The sequence below is a fragment of the Poecilia reticulata genome, linkage group LG17 (genome assembly GCF_000633615.1).
Source record: "Poecilia reticulata strain Guanapo linkage group LG17, Guppy_female_1.0+MT, whole genome shotgun sequence".
Classification (NCBI taxonomy): Eukaryota; Metazoa; Chordata; class Actinopteri; order Cyprinodontiformes; family Poeciliidae; genus Poecilia; species Poecilia reticulata.
Window position 1 is genome coordinate 19056028 of NC_024347.1, and position 17048 is coordinate 19073075.

At 40.1% G+C, this 17048-nt stretch overlaps 1 protein-coding gene across 1 annotated transcript in view; it reads left to right on the forward strand.

Annotated features, from left to right (window-relative positions):
* The window catches only part of LOC103479641 (laminin subunit alpha-3), a 70491-nt gene that overhangs the window by 25315 nt on the left and 28128 nt on the right, over positions 1-17048 (forward strand). The window contains exons 10-38 of the mRNA XM_008434187.2: positions 1017-1148; positions 2930-2980; positions 3066-3113; positions 4411-4545; positions 4731-4865; positions 5422-5556; positions 5745-5797; positions 6267-6366; positions 7553-7605; positions 7731-7836; positions 8493-8592; positions 9348-9504; positions 9711-9862; positions 10037-10173; positions 10361-10503; positions 10713-10816; positions 10925-11084; positions 11173-11336; positions 12358-12466; positions 12568-12665; positions 13213-13411; positions 13507-13633; positions 13870-14018; positions 14465-14580; positions 15147-15358; positions 15459-15663; positions 16045-16189; positions 16279-16419; positions 16769-16934. Coding sequence (XP_008432409.1) covers positions 1017-1148; positions 2930-2980; positions 3066-3113; positions 4411-4545; positions 4731-4865; positions 5422-5556; positions 5745-5797; positions 6267-6366; positions 7553-7605; positions 7731-7836; positions 8493-8592; positions 9348-9504; positions 9711-9862; positions 10037-10173; positions 10361-10503; positions 10713-10816; positions 10925-11084; positions 11173-11336; positions 12358-12466; positions 12568-12665; positions 13213-13411; positions 13507-13633; positions 13870-14018; positions 14465-14580; positions 15147-15358; positions 15459-15663; positions 16045-16189; positions 16279-16419; positions 16769-16934 — 3732 coding nt within the window. The remainder of the gene's footprint in view (positions 1-1016; positions 1149-2929; positions 2981-3065; positions 3114-4410; positions 4546-4730; positions 4866-5421; positions 5557-5744; positions 5798-6266; positions 6367-7552; positions 7606-7730; positions 7837-8492; positions 8593-9347; positions 9505-9710; positions 9863-10036; positions 10174-10360; positions 10504-10712; positions 10817-10924; positions 11085-11172; positions 11337-12357; positions 12467-12567; positions 12666-13212; positions 13412-13506; positions 13634-13869; positions 14019-14464; positions 14581-15146; positions 15359-15458; positions 15664-16044; positions 16190-16278; positions 16420-16768; positions 16935-17048) is intronic.

Sequence of the window (17048 nt, forward strand, 5' to 3'; positions counted from 1 at the left end):
AGACAGTCACAAAAGGCAACAGAGCAGCAACACTGGCACCACAGGTTTTACTATCTCTGAACTGGGCTTTGCCATTGTTTACTTTACTGGAATGCTTTGTAGCTGTTCTTTGTAGTAAGAACAGCTGACAGTTGTCTTTGGACTTTGCCAAGTGGGGGATATAAAGTGGTTCTCTTTCACTCAAGAGTCCATGTGGAGGGTTAGTAAGGATCTTTTGTTTTTAAACTAAAAATACTTTATTGTTATTTAGCTACTGCTTGCAAAAATAATGGTTGTAAAGCCACCTTAAGAAAATTTTTTATTTTATTAAATTGCTACCTTTACAATGAATACCTTGGGCAAGAATTGTTTAAGATCAGGACATTTTCTTCTATACATTTCCACCATGTTGAATCTTCCTCCTTCATTTTTTCTTAGCTTCAGCTCACCTTGCAGGTTTTCTGTATAATTCATGTCTGGTAAGAGACTCAGAGAGCTTAGAAAATAACTTGACTTTATTTCCCGTGWACGCTTTTTGACCAAATTTTTAGGAATAATTATGCTGGTTTCATTTAAAGTATATTTCCAATAGGTCACAATACCATAMAATCTGTCCTAGTGCCAGGTGCCTCTTACCGACAAATAGAAATCAGCCCAGAGAAAATCACTTAACAGCAAGCATCAGGTGATTTTCAACATATTGTTGCTCTGTTTTATACCAAATCTACCGCAGTGAAAAGCTCAATCTTTGCCAAATCTAATCCAAAGCACATATTCTCAGCTAAAGTCCCACACTGTGGAAAAAAAAACTAAACAAAAAACCTCTCTAATGTACGATAAAACACTGGGCAGCAGCACTGTGAAGTATACATAAATACATATTACACTTGGTTTACAAAAAATTTTAGAGGCTGTGAATAATTGTGTATTGCTTGATTTAACTGTGAGACATTGCGCTAAAGCAGTGAAAGACGACTTTATGTTCAGATTTGATGATGTTTGCTTATTTTAATTAAAAAATCTCTGGCTCTCTCTAGCTTGTAGCTGTGATGAAAGGATTACAGTCGGATGTGAGATGGGGTCCGGGAGGTGTATCTGCAAACCACAATTTGCAGGAGAAAGCTGYGATCGCTGCGCTGATGGACATTATCTCTACCCCGAGTGCATTCGTGAGTTTAGCTTTTTTTTATTTTTTTATACTTTCTGCATCTTTTATATAGATCTTATTTATCGGTCAAAAAATAAAGACACATTTATACACATCAATCTGGGCTATGTATGAGTAAATAGTGTCAACTGCAAATGGAAATACACTTAATATCATTAAGAAGTACTTTAAGGTTTCACTTTGAGCGTTGAAAATGAATCCATTCACCAAATATAGTTTATAGTCCATGTTTTGCACAGACCTCTAACTGACCTTCAGTAAATGGAAGAATGATGTTTTAACAAGTCAAACTTTAGACCCTTCTTTTATGGCTAAAATCGTGCCCTTGGCAGTCTTTTTTTTTAGCATTTCATTTTCCACCAGTTTCCCTGCGAGAGAAAAGTTTGTTCTTGTCTCAAGGAGAGACAAATTCAACATTCCACAGAGATACTGAAATCTGCAGGAGAATTTYCCCCAAACTATCAAGTTGATCTTCCTTGGCAAAGGCGTAAAGATAACACACTCAATCTTTCATCTCTGYTGGTAATTTTTTTGATGCTTCGACTAGTGCTTCCTCTGTCACTGAGCACATGGTGTTTGCGAGGCCCCAGCATAAACACGTGTCAGGATTCAACACGTCCTTAAACGTGCAATCATAATAGTCATTTTCTAATGCCCTTTCGCACACGGCAGACCTGTCTCCTGCAAATTTTGCCTGAGGTTCTTTGGATTCTTAACTTATCTTTTAATCGTCATGCATATGTGAAAGAGTTTCTTTACGTTTTATTACGTGGTTTTATTTATGTGCAGCCTCTGAGGCATGTCAAACCAGACCAAACATGTTGACAGTCATTAGGAGGCAATCTGGCTTCCCTCAGATGTTTATCTSCTGTTTTAGTCTTTGCATACATCRATATTTGCACATATTGTGGGTTAGCATTTGAAGGGAAGGTTTAGCAAATGATGCTCTGAAATTACATGGTAATTACCACACATTTAAAGAAGAGAGWAAAAGCACTGTGTGCAGAGTGAATATATAATCATCAGTAAAGTCAAAGCACTGTCTCCTCTCTTTCTGCTGTGTTGTTTTTAATTTCTTTTCTCCTCTTGTGGTCAGCAGAACATCAGTCTTAACACTATCAGCAGAATTCTGGGTTAAACAGCTTAAGTTGTTAGTTGAAAGCCTCCCTAATGTTTTTACTGTTTCTGCCATCGTCCTTCTCCGTTGGCTAACACATTCAAAATACATTTTCCATGAAGGATTAGTTTAAAAGTCTTAGTATCTCTGTAGAACTACATGCTATGGTAAGAAATTGTATTTGTTTTGCAGTTTAAATTGTAATTTAATCAACTTAAAGTCTGCCATTCGAAAAACACAAGCTGTCATCCACACTCTGGTGACCTCGCAGAAGGAATGCTCTGTTTTTATACTGTTTTCAGTTACCCATTTGTATGTTTTTCTTTTTTTTTCCTTTAACTACTCCAAACTTGAATAATCTCTCTACCATTTATGCATCTCTAATACAACTCAAAAGGCTTAATAGCTAAGAAATGTTTTCCATGGATCATCTCAAGTCTCTTGGTGTCATCAACCCAAATGCACACAAAGCAGAATCAACAGTATTTTAAAATCCATCCTGGAGGGGAATTCATATTTTAGTATGCAGCTGAATTTTAGGAGTTATCTGACATTTGTTTGCATTTTCAGAAGTCTGCATCTTTATTGAGTCATACTTCTGACCCAACAAAGATGATGTTATGTGATCATTTTCTGGCTTTATTTCGTATCGCTTTTGTAACCAGCTTACTCTGCTTACCTGACGACCACCAAGTCGCCTGCAGGCCCCATAGTGGGTAAGTTGATTTTCTAGCTTGTCACAACAAAGTTGAGTCTGACAGGCACTTTGAGCTGTTCCTCTTGTTTTCGCTCCCTGTGTAGGACCCACTGCCTGCCCCCCAGGCTATTTCAACTCTCCTAGATGTCAACGTAAGTGCGCTTAGGCCTAAAATGAAGAGATRTTCTCATGACTGGGYTATGTTAAATCCTTTTATTGCTTGTTCTCATCTACATTTTTTTGTATTTATAGGACCTCTGCTAGTATCTTGAAAAAGTTTTTTTTTTTTTATTGGACAGTTTAATTAGTCACATTCACTTAGAGGGAGATGAAATGGTTAAAAAGGAGRGGAGAGGATAATGTTACGTACCAGTATGTCCGACTGAGTTTGCTCTTGAGTTAATTGTTAATAAAAAGGGCTGGAGGTCATTTAGCTTGAGGTGTAAATGTATATATATGTGAGGTTCATGCTTGGATCTCATCAAAACCTGACGTCTCTCATGTTTGGGATTAATTGTGGCCACTTATGTAGAATTTTTGTAAATCATTTTAGTTTTTTTCTCTACACAGTTAGAATATACTTAAGTTAGCTTGGAACCAAAATCTGTAATTTTTTATATTTGGAATTATTTAGATTACTGTGGTACATTTTAGAGGCTCCCATTAATTTAAGAGATTAAGAACACACCTGAGGGTGTGGCGGYGATGTCTTTTGTACAGTGTAACAGTGGGAGGTTTTGTAAAATGATTTTTCTTGACCACGTTTTGAACTTGCAAGATCAGATTAAGTTAACTTTAGCTACTTTTTTGTCTATATTTTTTGCTAGAAATACACTGCGTATATTTTTCAAACAATCAAGTCGGATGTGCGTTCAAAAAGCAAACCACTTGTTACCGATTTTGGTTGCGGAACTTAGAAGGCTGCGACGGGGAGCATTGGGATACTGACATGSTACTGGGCTGCAGATAAAATGAGCGTAACAYTCTGATGGTCCAAAAAGATTTGCCCTCTTATTATAGCACCAATCCTTTGGGACTTTCCAGTGAGAACTCACCAGGCTAATATTAGTTATGGCTCTTTTTCTGATTTAGTTTAAGCTGGGAACCAACATTTTGAGAAAACCCTTTAACCTCHTGTCGTTTTTTAGTTATYCAACTCTTCAAAGAACATAAACAAACATCAAATAATCCTTTAACCCGTCAGTTCTTTTATTGTGTGAACTGAGCGTTGCTTTTACGAAGCAGCTTTTACTACTTCAGTAGGAAGAAAAACAGTGGAAACTCTCTGGTGGCTTCTTAGTGCCAAGCCTAGTCACAAAACAACACCAAGCGGGGTTGTGCAAGACAAACATAAATATAGCTTCTWGCAAACTTGAGTAGCTGGGCCTTCAGCAGCAGAGGAATTTGTTCTTATTGTGAAAATAATGTTTCCACTGTATTTGTCTGCAGCATGCACTTGTGACTACAGAGGGACRGTGCATACCATATGTGATGTTTATGGGCGCTGCCTCTGCCGTCGGGGCGTGGAGGGGGAGCGATGCGACCGTTGTGAACCTGGATACTACTCCTTCCCAAGCTGTCAGGGTGAGAGGACCCCTCATTCCTGGAAAATATTGCTATTAGTTTTCATTTTGAAAGAGATATCCAAAGGATGACATGAAACATAATAAACCTTAGAAGGAAGTCTGGATCTTTTCTAGCAATGTAACTCGTAGAGATATTTTGAATAAATCTCCACTTAGGCTATGATGACATGTATTTCTCCTCAGCATGTCGTTGTGGCGGAGCTGGGGTTGCTGAAAGCGTGTGCAGTCCGAATGGTCAGTGCAACTGCCTCCCCAACTACCAAGGCCGAGAGTGTGACCAGTGTGCGCCAGGTTTCTATGGATATCCAGACTGCGCTGGTAAGTTTTGTTGGCTTGATYYTGWAAAAAATCATGGAACTTTTTCTTATTTATAATGCAACTCCTTCGTCTAAAACATTGATTCTTTCAYGCATGTTTGCGGAGTCTTCCTTGGAGCTACAATCTCCAGCCGAATTTCTGCTCTACTGAGCAACCCTCCCCATTTGGCTCCTTCAGACTAGCAGCAGCAATTAGCAAACACCTGATGGAACTGCGAGTCTGCTGAGCTTGTCACATGAACTACGTAGTCCAAYGCTCCTGAGAACAGTTGTAAAGAGTATAATGTAGGGACATCGTTTTTTATGTTTTGTTTTTATGCGAAGTGTCAGAAAGAGCAGAAGCTTCTTAAAGAGAYRCAGGCCAATTTTAAGGCATAAAAGTCCAAAGTTACTTTTAGATTTATGCCAGTGATGAGTTTATGTAAACTTCTTATAAAAACAAAATGTTGAATGCTGCACTTGACAACTGGGACTTACCTAGCAAAATATAATTAATAAAATAAGAAGAATCTTAAAAGTATTTRCAGCTGTAATTCCTGCTTGTTTGCTGTCCCCAGCCTGTCGGTGTTCRTCGGAGGGTTCATATGGAACTGGATGCAACCCATTATCAGGCGAATGCCTCTGTTTGCCTGGTGTGGTGGGCCAACAGTGTGACCGCTGTGCATCTGGACTCAGGTTTCCCSAGTGCTCTGGTAAACAGAAGTGAASTCGACTGTACACACTAAACATTTAAGATTTGAGCAGAATCAGATGCAGTTTGAATTAACAACAATGTAGCTTGGGTGATTTTTGGTACATTTCAGTAATAACTTTGCATGCATTCATACGGGAGTTATTTTATCGTAAATTTTCTATTGAGGGCATCTGTTTTATTTTCCAGACTCCATCAGTGTTTGTAACCCAGATGGATCCGAAGTGCCCGATCCTCTAACGGTAACCTACTTGCTATAGACTCAGKTCCTATTTACYAAGTTTCCATTRGTTGCTGCCCAACCCAGGGTGGTGAATTTGAATAGATTTACTGTCCCACAGCTGATAACACGGATGAACTTTGGCCCAGATATTAAACCGCACAACAAAGTAAGGCTAGTCCCACTAAACGCACGTGTAATCAAACACGGAAAAAGAGACTTCCTTCCATCTCAAAACGGAAGAAACAACAATCGCACRAAGCAACTCTCGGCTGCTCAAGTGGTTCTGCTTATGAAGTTAGCGACACACACCCCACTTCAAACAGTCAGAGAAAAGCCAATTTTCAGTTCACAACTCTTGSTCTGTAACACAGTATGCAGGCCCTCGTGACTGATTTAATCTGTATGACGGTGAGCACATGTAACCCGGCCTGYAGCAGCAGCAGCAGCCTGTCTCAACACCTCATAGATTTCTTATCTGCTGTTTTCAGGGTGTCTGCCGCTGCCGGGCCAACGTAGAAGGAACRCTGTGTGACAGGTGTAAACCTCTCTACTGGAACCTGGCTGCAGACAACCCTCGTGGATGCACAGGTGGGTCACCAGAAACCCGAAAACAGGAATTGTTGTTCAATGGACTGCGAAAGTATCCAAACATGTTTTCACATTACACATTAACTTCGTTTTATTTGAAATTTATATGACTGATCAACACAAAGAAGCATATGCATGTTCAGCCCTTGTCAAAATAATACTTTGGGGATCCACCTCTCACTGAAATTATGGCAGCAGATGTTTGGTACGTCTCTACCAGGTCTACAGGCCTAGACTGAATTACTTTTATGAAAAAGTTAAAATTTTGGTCATTTGCAGAATATSAATTGAATTTAAATCTTTTTAAAGCAAAGAAAATTAAGATTCCATCCTGACCAAGTTTATATTATTTGCAGCCACCAGCAGTTTCTGGCATTGACTCTAGAGCAAAAGGATTACTTGGTACACAATTTGCAAAAAGGGCTCCAAAGTTACACATATGTTTCCAGCAGTATTATTATTTTTGTTCGCTGCTCACATTTTTCTTCGGATTGTTTTATTGCCAGAAGAAGCCTGATAAGATCCTGATCTGAGCCTTCACCCGTTTGACGTAGTGAATATGTCAACATGCTGCTGTCACCAAGGCCAGACTGATTTTCTGCTTCTCGGGGACAAACGGGAGAATCCCACATAAAATGAGCAAAATCCTGGGAACATTCTTAAGCTTAAATGTGACATTTCATTACCAGATGATACTTTAAAACATCTCCTGCTCACTTTAGATTCGTCCATATTTTCACTGTTCAAAAAGTGTGCTATGGTCAGCTGAATGTAGCTCTCATGGGGGAAGATATGGTTGCTCCCATTATGTCGAAAACAACTCCAAGCATTCTCCAGAAGTTGCTCTCATGTTACAGGTTTGCTCTCTTGCCTGATTAACGTCTCTGCCGCTCTTCCTGAAATCATTTGCAACACACACTTTTGATATCTGAAGAATGCCTCTGGTTGAAAGTAGCTGGACATTCAGAGAAAGTTGTTTTTCTTTTTTTTATGCGCTGCAATCAGTGAATGAAAAAGCTCTCTAAGACCTTTTGACCTCCATTTCTTTGAAGCCGAAGGGCTTTGGGGTTGTTGTGTTACACCTGTGTGTGTTACAAAACCCTGTAATCAGAGCCCATTCACAGTTTTTCCCTGTTACATTTTCCCAGCCCCTGCCCTAGCTTGTCTTTTTTTTCTTTCATTCCAGAATGTCAGTGTGATCTGAAAGGGACACTGAGCGGAGTTGGAGAATGTGAGCAGGTGGGTATATTTAAAAGTACGCACACAACATAGACACCATGCCTCTCCACGCACACACATTGTTTGACAACACTGCATTTGTTAAAATGTAAAATAGCTTTTTCCTCCTTGACGTGTTTTTACAGAGAGATGGACAGTGTCACTGTAAGCCAAATGTCTGCAGCCACGCGTGTGACTCTTGCAAAGACGGATACTTTCTGCTGCAAAAGAAGAAGTACTTTGGCTGTCAAGGTAAGATGTCTTCATCAGACATCAACCTAACATGCCACCCTCATACCCCATTCTATTGAAGCTCATGTGAAAAAAACAAAACAAAAACAGTTGTAGATTTTCTTTTTGAACTGGAAAGTATGACGTCAGATCTGGATGATCACAAAGGACAACATTTTGTCACATAAAGTGAACAAAGAAGGAATGAGTTAAAAGTCACAGCAGAGGAGATCTCGAGGATCAGTTACAATAAATACAACAGGCTTTGTTGTTGTTGTTGTTGATTACTTTCTGTTCTCTTAAATTTACTTTAGTGAGTGAAATAAAAACAGCTATTTCACTCAACAAAGCTTTGTATGTCTTTTAGTAAATAAAGCAGGAGTAAAAGTGGTGAACGTAGTTTCACAATTCATAAAAAAAGCAGGACTGATAGCCATATGAATATATTGAGTTTTATATACATTACAAGGTGTTGGRAAAAGTACAATATAAAAGAAACACAARCTATTTCTTTTTATTCCAGTTCACTTCATGGTTTTCATTCAATTCGAATTGGGTAAATAAATGAACAAGGGCTTTGAGTTAGAAAACAAAATGTTTCTGCCACTGTTTTTTAGTCTGGTGTTGAGTTGCTCTCTTTCAGTAAATTGTTTAATTTCGTCTTCTCTCTCTTTCAGCTTGTCAGTGTGATTTAGGAGGAGCTGTTGCCATGACATGTGATCAGACCTCTGGACAGTGTCAATGTCGGGAGAATGTAACTGGCCGTACGTGTGCAGAGTAAGCTGTGGTCCCATTAAAAAAAATAAATCATGAAATACAGCATCAGCACATTCTGGTAAACGTAAAGGGCATCGATAAAGTTTKAATGCTGTTTGAGCTTATTTAAATGTTGTGGTAAAATCACAGACTTTAATGTATTTCATTGGGATTATATGTAATTTATTGCAAAGAACAGCATTCTTCTTTGCAATAAAGCTTCATTTTGAAACCTTTTCTGAAACATGTTGTTGGACTTTGACTAGGCCATTTGAACACATGATTAAACTTTTAACTGAATTAGTTCGTTGTAGTTATAACTGTATATTTAGGGTAGTTGTCCTACTCAAAGCATGCAACTCAATACATTTTATTTCATTCCATCTGACCARAGTTTACCCTTATTTATATTTGCTGTTTCTCCCACATCCCTGGTGCCTATCTGTATATAGGAAACACTATGGGTTTATTCTGACAATAGCTAACCACTAGCATTGTTTGAGGTCAGATTTGTAGAGAGCAGGCCTAATAGCTGTCATGTCAAAATATTCTCAAATCATCTTAATTTAACCTTTAACTTMATTTAAAGGTTAAATTAAAGGTTTTCATTTACAAAATATTTAGTGGAACTCGTTATTTTCACTGCACTTTACAAGTCTGTACTAATTTGTTTTGGTATATAAGATAATATATCACTAAACTACATCAGTTGTAATGTCATAAAATCTGAAAATGTTCCAAGGGTGAGAAAATGTTTGTYGTTTTACTCTCACCAGGCCTTTCCCTGGCTACTTTTTCCCATCTCTGCACCAGTTGAAGTTTGAGGTGGAGGATGGCACGACACCAAATTCCCGACCAGTCCGCTTTGGTTTTAACCCCCAAGAGTTCCCAGAGTTCAGCTGGAGAGGTTATGCTGTAATGTCACCTGCACAGGTTCGCCCATTCTCACTGCTGCTCTGTATGAGGCGTATACATAAATGTGACCTTTACAGCAGACTGCAGCGGTTTTCGGTCTCACGATAAATTTTCTGCTTTTGCCCGTGCACAAACAATCACTCGGTGTCCTGTTGTTTTTTTTCCACTGCTGATGTGGGAGAATATCGAGGTCGGCTCTTAGAACTAACACTCTCTGTCCTCAGCCGGAGGTGATTCTAATGCTTAGCCTTGGCTTTCCTGGACCCTTCCACATTATGTTGCGCTACTCCACTTCCCAAAACAAGGGGAGAGTTCGAGTCAAAGGCCGGATCACGGTGGTGGATGAACCTGACTCTGAGTCTTGCTGTGACTGTAAGTGAAGGGGGCCCGCTTTGCTTTCTTTCGCCTCGCTCGCTGTCTGTTGATTAACCCCGTTCTGTTTTGCTTAATCTTCCCGCCTGCCTTTCATCTCTCCACCTAACGCCACTCACTCATTGTCTATCCAAACTTGTGTCACTGGAATCAGTGTGTGACTGTCGTCCCTGCAGAGTGAAGCCAGGGTAACAGTGCATGTTGATCCAAAAGAGGGACGGCAGAATTTTTTCCATGCGGTTCTGCGGTTCATTAACCCCAACAGCGTCAGTGTGACTGGTAGCATCAAAGCTACAAATAGCAGAGGCACCGCAGGTAAGACTGCCTCTGACATAGTCTTCATTCCCTCATTCCACCGTCCAGCTGTAAAATCTAACCCCATCATTTACGAAGTGAAAACATTTCCGTCCTGACATTTATGTGAGCAAATGGTATATTAGCTCTCTGGGTATTTGTGTCGCCTCTGCTGGAGTTTATGATGTCTGTGCTTGGTGCTCTGCAGGGGAAGTTCAGAGTAAGGAAGTGGTATTTCCTCCGAGTCCATCCCCGTCCTTTGTCACCGTCCCAGGAGAGGGCTTCACTGAACCTTATGCATTGAATCCTGGGAAGTGGATTATTCATATAAGAGCTGAGGGAGTTCTTCTGGTAAGTGTCTGGATAACATTTACCTGGTGAAAAAAAATAAAAATAAAATAGATGTGCCTGGCAGGTCAACAGTTCATCACAGGGCAACACGTCAAATTCTTTTAATGACGTCGAAATTATGAGAAAGTGTTTAAAAGTTCAAGGCRGTCAGAATGTTGCTAAATACGACCCAAATGAAATATGTGACATTTTTTATCTTCCCGCTTCAGGATTATTTAGTGCTGCTGCCTCGAGATTACTACGAAGCCTCTCTGYTGAAAGAAGAAGTCGCTCAGCCGTGCACATACCTACACACTGCAAGCAAAGATGAAAAGTAATCCTCTTCCTATCCCCTTACTTTCTCTTAAACCTTTTCTTTGTTAGCATAATGAATTCATCTCTGTTCTCTTTTCACRTTTATTTTATTTTTATTTTTTTTAAGCTGTCTGCTGTACAAGCACATCACCATGGACGGTTTCAGCTCTGTACTCGCCACACAGGGCAGGCTGTCCACCCGGAGTGGGCGGAGGAAGAGGAGGCAGGCGCGTGTGCGGCGTCCCACTCCGGATCACCCAGACATGGCGGCTCTCAACGGGAGACAGGTTCAGACTCTAAACTTAATTCAAAACTAACTGGACAAAGAACATTTGGAGCAAATAACCTCAATATCATGCATGTTCTGCCTTTTAGTCTCGTCTGGAGCTCAGTCTTCGTGTGCCTCACTCAGGCCTCTATGTGCTCATTCTGGAGTATGCCAGTGAGATGGACACTGTCCAGAATGTTAACATATTCATCAGTGGACAATCGGGGATCCAGATCATGGCTAGAGCCAATGTTTATAGCTGTGTTTTCAGGTGAGTTGTGTGTTTGTGTCTTTCATACCATCTCTAACATCAGAATTGTGGTGATTTTTTTKGGGATAATTATTGTGTCTTATATCAAAAGTGTTTTGAAAAACTCTTTGTAACCCTTAAAATTTTCCACATTTTATTATGTTATARCATTATAGTAGTGCATGATCATCAAGTGGAAGGACAATGATACATAAACTGCTTTACAYAAATGTTTTTAAAACATGGTTTGATTTCAGACCCTTTAAGCAAAATGCATCTGTGTTCAGGAGTAACCTGATTAGTAAATAGATTTCATCTGTTTGTAGTCAGTCCTCAGTAGAAATGTTCTGTGAAGACCTYGGAGGTTTGTCAGGGAACATAAACACCATAATTACAGTAAGAACAAGAAACACAGCAGCCAGTCAGGGATGAAGTCGTGGAGATGTTTAAAGTCACGGTACGGTTACGGAGAGCTGCTCAATCAATCATCTATAAATGAATCAATGTGGCACAACCTCAAACCTGCTGTTTGCATTTTGCAAAATGCCATTTAGGGGAACGTAAAACTTTATTCAAGAAACAGAAACTCGTTCGGATGAAACAGAAACACGACCTCCCGGCCTGCATGCAAAACACAATTTGTAGGAGAAAAGTTAAACCGAACCAGACATGCCAGCCTGCAACGTAACAATGATGGCGATGGCAGCGTTATGCATTGGTGATGCTTTTCTTCGGCAGGGGAAACAATAAACTGATCAGAGTCCTGATAATATGAATAGATTTAAATGCATGGAAATTCTGGGAGAAAAATCTATTGGTGGCACTATTTTGTTATATTATTCATTTGTTAAAAACAAATCAGCTTGTATCCTTTTCCTTCAACTTTATACTTTATACTAATGCTTAAYGCTTGAATAAAATAAGTGKAAATTTATGGTTGTAATGTAGTAAGTTGTAAGAAAGTTGGAGGTCTATGAAAACTTATACAAGGAAAATGCAATTTTCCTTCTACTAAAATCAAATTTTTTGCTAACCCGTGCAGCACTTTGTGCCGGAGTGTCGCAGTAGACAGCAGAAATCAAGTGGCCATGCTGCAGCTGACTCACAGGACAGAGATTCTTTTGCAAACTTCTACAACGTCATTCCTTCTGGTGAGAAAATGTGTTCCCTGAAGACATGTAGAAAAAAATCCCTGTTTTAATTTTTTTAAGAACCAGCATAATATTGTAAACACGCCGGTTTTCCTTTTTAGTATAAGATCTATGCASTGCCAGCAGAAGAGTTCTCTCTGGAGTATGTGGAGCCCAAAGTGCTGTGTGTCTCCACTCATGGTCGCTTCACTCAGGAGAGGTCAGTACTTGAGGTCATATGACCTACATTTAACGTCTTTTTTTTTTTTTTTTTTTTTAATGAGTCATGCACATTAGTGAAAAAACGTGGTTCAAGCTTTTCAACATAACATCCATGACTAGTAAGTTGTAATTTGGACCATGCTGGGTGCTAAGTCAGACCCAATGGCAGAACTGCACATCTGTTCTCCAGGTGTGAATACAAGCATTCCTCCAATGTGGCCAAGGTTCCTGCGCTAAAGATGATCATTCCAACTTTACCGACTCTAAAGCTAATAAGCAACTTGAATGTCACAGATCTTTCAGCTGTCAGTGTGCAACTCTGGTGCTGACCATAAATGGAGTTGAGTGTTCAGATGGAAAACATGTAAACAAATAGAAATGACGGAACTTACCTGAGAGCAAACACAGCTATCGCATCACAGTCCTTTGTTCAATGACCAACCCTGCTTTACACGAGCCACGTTCTTGCAGCCCCCGATTGCTCTGCACTAGTGCTCGGCTAACAGGACTTGCCTTAATAATTTGTTGCTGTTTGATGTTCGCAGTCGACACTGTGTTCAACGGCGGTTTGACAAGCCGTCCTCATCCTGGGTTCTGTATGCCACCCGTGATGGACGGCTGTCATCCACACCTGCAGCGGCTCTCCAACGGGGCAAGAGTGAAGCTTGGAGGCGGAGAAGACAGCCCAGCTTGTTTTCTGTCCACGAGCCTCAGAGTGACGGGACGGTGCTTAAATTCCCTCAGGTATCTGTGTCAAATGTTTTGATCATGTTGAACATCATCCTGCCTAGAAGTGCAGCACACAGGATTCTAGTTGTGAATTCTGCTGTCTCGCCTAGACTGAGATCAGTTTTACTCCAGCGGTGCCCCTCCCGGCTCRGTATGTTGTTGTGGTGCATTACCATCAGCCTGAACACGTCTCTTTCCCGGTGGAAGTGCGAGTGAATGCAGGTCGTATGTGGAAAGGTGAGTTTTTGGGAAAGAGTTTGAATCTGACCAAATTAAATTGAATAGTTTTGATTTGTAATTAAGAGTTTACTCTGGCAGTGATCTGCCAATTCCTTCTTAAAATCAGATTACATACTTGGCCTCATGACAAGATCATCCAATGCTTAAGAGATTTAAAATCATAGAAGGGTTTAGTAGAGAAACAAATCATTGAGCATCAAATTGTCTGACCGAGAAACTATCTTCCCCTCCAGGTGAGATAAATGCCACATTCTGCCCAGCAGTTTCAGGCTGCAGGGAGGTTGTTGTTGCCGAAGGCCGCATTGCTCTCGACTTTTATGGGAATTCTGCGCAGCTGCCCAGCATCTCTGTCATTGTGCCACACGGGAAGACCCTTGTTTTGGTCAGTGTGGTTTTTTTTTGTTTTGTTTTTCTTACAGTAACTCAAGCAAATCTCTACATTCGAAGAAGAAAATAAAAAATATATTTATCAACAAAGTTTGCAAGACATGCACTTGTAAAATCTGCAGGTTTTCAGAGAGTGGGGAGGCTCGGGTTGTGGAATTGGCATGCAGTGGTCCTCTCTCCTCAGTGTTATGCCATATCTCCAACACCAACAATGAAGGGACTGTTTTCTACCTGGCAACCCCACAAAGCTTTATATAAGAGCTAAACCTCAAGGCAGTGTAGACAGGGGACAGGTTCAGCTTTGTTTGCATGCTCAGTATATTTTATTGTTTTTGTCTGTTGAAAGTATCGATGGAAAAAYATGTATGTGACTAAAAAAAAAATTATTTAGTGCCCTATTGCAAGATGGATTGTTTATAATTTTTTTTTTTACTTGTTTAGGATTACATTGTGCTGGTTCCTGATAGTAGTTACTCTCCGGAGCACCTGCAAGAGAAACCTCTYGACAAGTCTGCAGATTTCATAAAACAATGCACAAGTGAAGGCTTCCATATTGAGTAGGTATCCAATCTAGGGTATGCAGCTTACTTTTTTTTTCCCCGTCTGACTTTAAATTAGACAAAATGTTTCTCACTTGTGCCAGTTGGGATTACAGAAATTACTTTTATTTAAGGAATGATGAATTTTGGCATGTTAATCTTCCATGTAAAACTGCATGTGAAAATCAGAATTAGTAGAAAGTAAAATAAAAATCTATAAAAACATCATTGTAATTGTCCTATCATTCTGGTAGGTAGAAAATAGAAAATGTTGGAAATTCTATCAAAAACAGGTTTAATGTCAGACAGTGAAAAAAAAACTAGTATATTTTTATACAATATATTTATTTATCTGAATATCTGTAACCTGAACTTAATTCACTATTAACAACACTTTTAATTTGTGATATGGTTGTTAATATTCTAATGTGGTCAAATGTCTTTAGAACAATTTTAGTGTTKGAAGGAGTTTTACAAATGGTGCCCACTAGCTACGGTTGTCAAGTATTAAACTTATTTTATTTGAAAGAGTTTTTTTTTTTTTTAAATCTTTAATTTTTCTACATATGGTTGTCATCTGTCAGACCTAGAACCTCATCCCAGTTTTGCAGAGATTCGGCCCGCGCTCTTGTTGCAGCTTACAACGACGGAGCCCTTCCCTGCGACTGCGATAAGTCTGGCTCGACGGGGGCCGTGTGCGACCCCRTTGGAGGACAGTGTCCCTGCAGGCAGCACGTTATCGGGAGGCAGTGCAACAAGTGTGCCACTGGATACTATGGATTTCCCTACTGCAAACGTGAGTAATTTTTAGCTTTTGGCTCAAACATCTTATGAAACACAGCAAATACACACATCCCACTTTAATGCTCTGGGTATTTCCCGTTGTCATTCTGCAGCGTGTGAATGCGGACGGCGACTGTGCGATGAAGTGACCGGACGCTGCATCTGTCCTCCTCAGACAGTGAAACCAACCTGTGATTCGTGCCAGTATCAGACRTTTAGCTATCACCCTTTACTGGGCTGCGAGAACTGTGGCTGCTCTCCAACCGGAGTGAACGTAAATGCAGGGCTTCAGTGTGACACTGTTACTGGACAGTGCAGGTAAGCAGTGCATGGTTCAACTATGTCCATTCTTAAACACAAAGTAAAATATGCAAAAAAAAAACACTAGAAAATAAAACGGTAACCAAGCTTATTTTTTTACTTTTTGCATTGTATCTTCCTTAAGCAGTGCCAGTCTAGGTTGGAACAAATGTTCTTATAAAAAGCTGAAAGCTGCAGGGAGCTAAATGTCAATTTTACAGAAACACTCACCTGAATATTTCATGTGCATAAATAAAGACTGTGAGTTTACTCTCTGAATCTTAGTCAGTGGATCTGAAGAGTAAATAGTTGGATAAGACAACATACAATAAACAATACTAAAAGGCAGAAGTTATACACACACACACATTTTTGGATTATTCTGTGTTTTTTGTGCAGTTGCAAACCTCATATCGGAGGCCGGCAGTGTGATCGCTGCGCTCRGGGCTATTATCGCTTTCCTGACTGTCTGCCCTGTGAATGCAACCAGGGAGGAGTCACAGCCGATGTGTGYCACCCAGACACAGGCATGTGTCTCTGCAAGGTGAGTATCAGCTCAACAAACCACTGATTTGGAAACTCTTTTGATTATTTTTTTATACCGTCCCGTTCCGACTGATGACATGTTTACAGAAAAACGTTGAAGGTGTCAGATGTGATACGTGCCGGGAAGGCTCCTTCTACTTTGACCCGTCGAACCTCCTGGGCTGCTCCAGCTGCTTCTGCTTCGAAACGACCAACCAGTGTCAGAGCTCCAACAAACGGCGRGGAAAGGTTGGATTACCCCCGGAAACTGCATGTCTTACCATTTTAAGATGCATCCTTTKCAGAGTTTTATGAGTGAAAGTCTGTAATAAGTACAATATTAGTTATTTAATTTGAGCTATTGTAGGAAAACCTCATCAACAATAAAACAAATCATTGCATGCCATGGTTGWTTTTTTTATTTTACTTTCATATTTTACTTTTTGAAAGTAAAGATTCTTCTCAAGCATAGTCTCTGTTTTTCCAAAGAAACGCTGCTCTGTAAGATAAAAGTACAGTAAGCCAGTTAGGAAGTATAATATTTACTATAGTACACTATTACTCCTGAAGCTTTTCTCCTAAAATTTCCTGTCATTAGTTTGTTGAGATGCTTGGCTGGCATTTGGAAAGCCCCGACAGGGAAGAGGTTCCCTCAGTGCTGAACGYTGTCAGCAACACAGCAGTGGCCGACATTCAGGAGCTTCCTGCTACGGTTCAAACTCTACACTGGGTGGCGCCACAGTCCTACTTGGGAGACAGGGTAAGTCGGCTCATCCTGAGACACTGAGCCCACGAAGAGCTGAATGTCACTATGTTGGTGCTGTTGCTTTAACACAGAAAAGGGAAAATGGATGGTATTTTAGTACTGAAGACATATC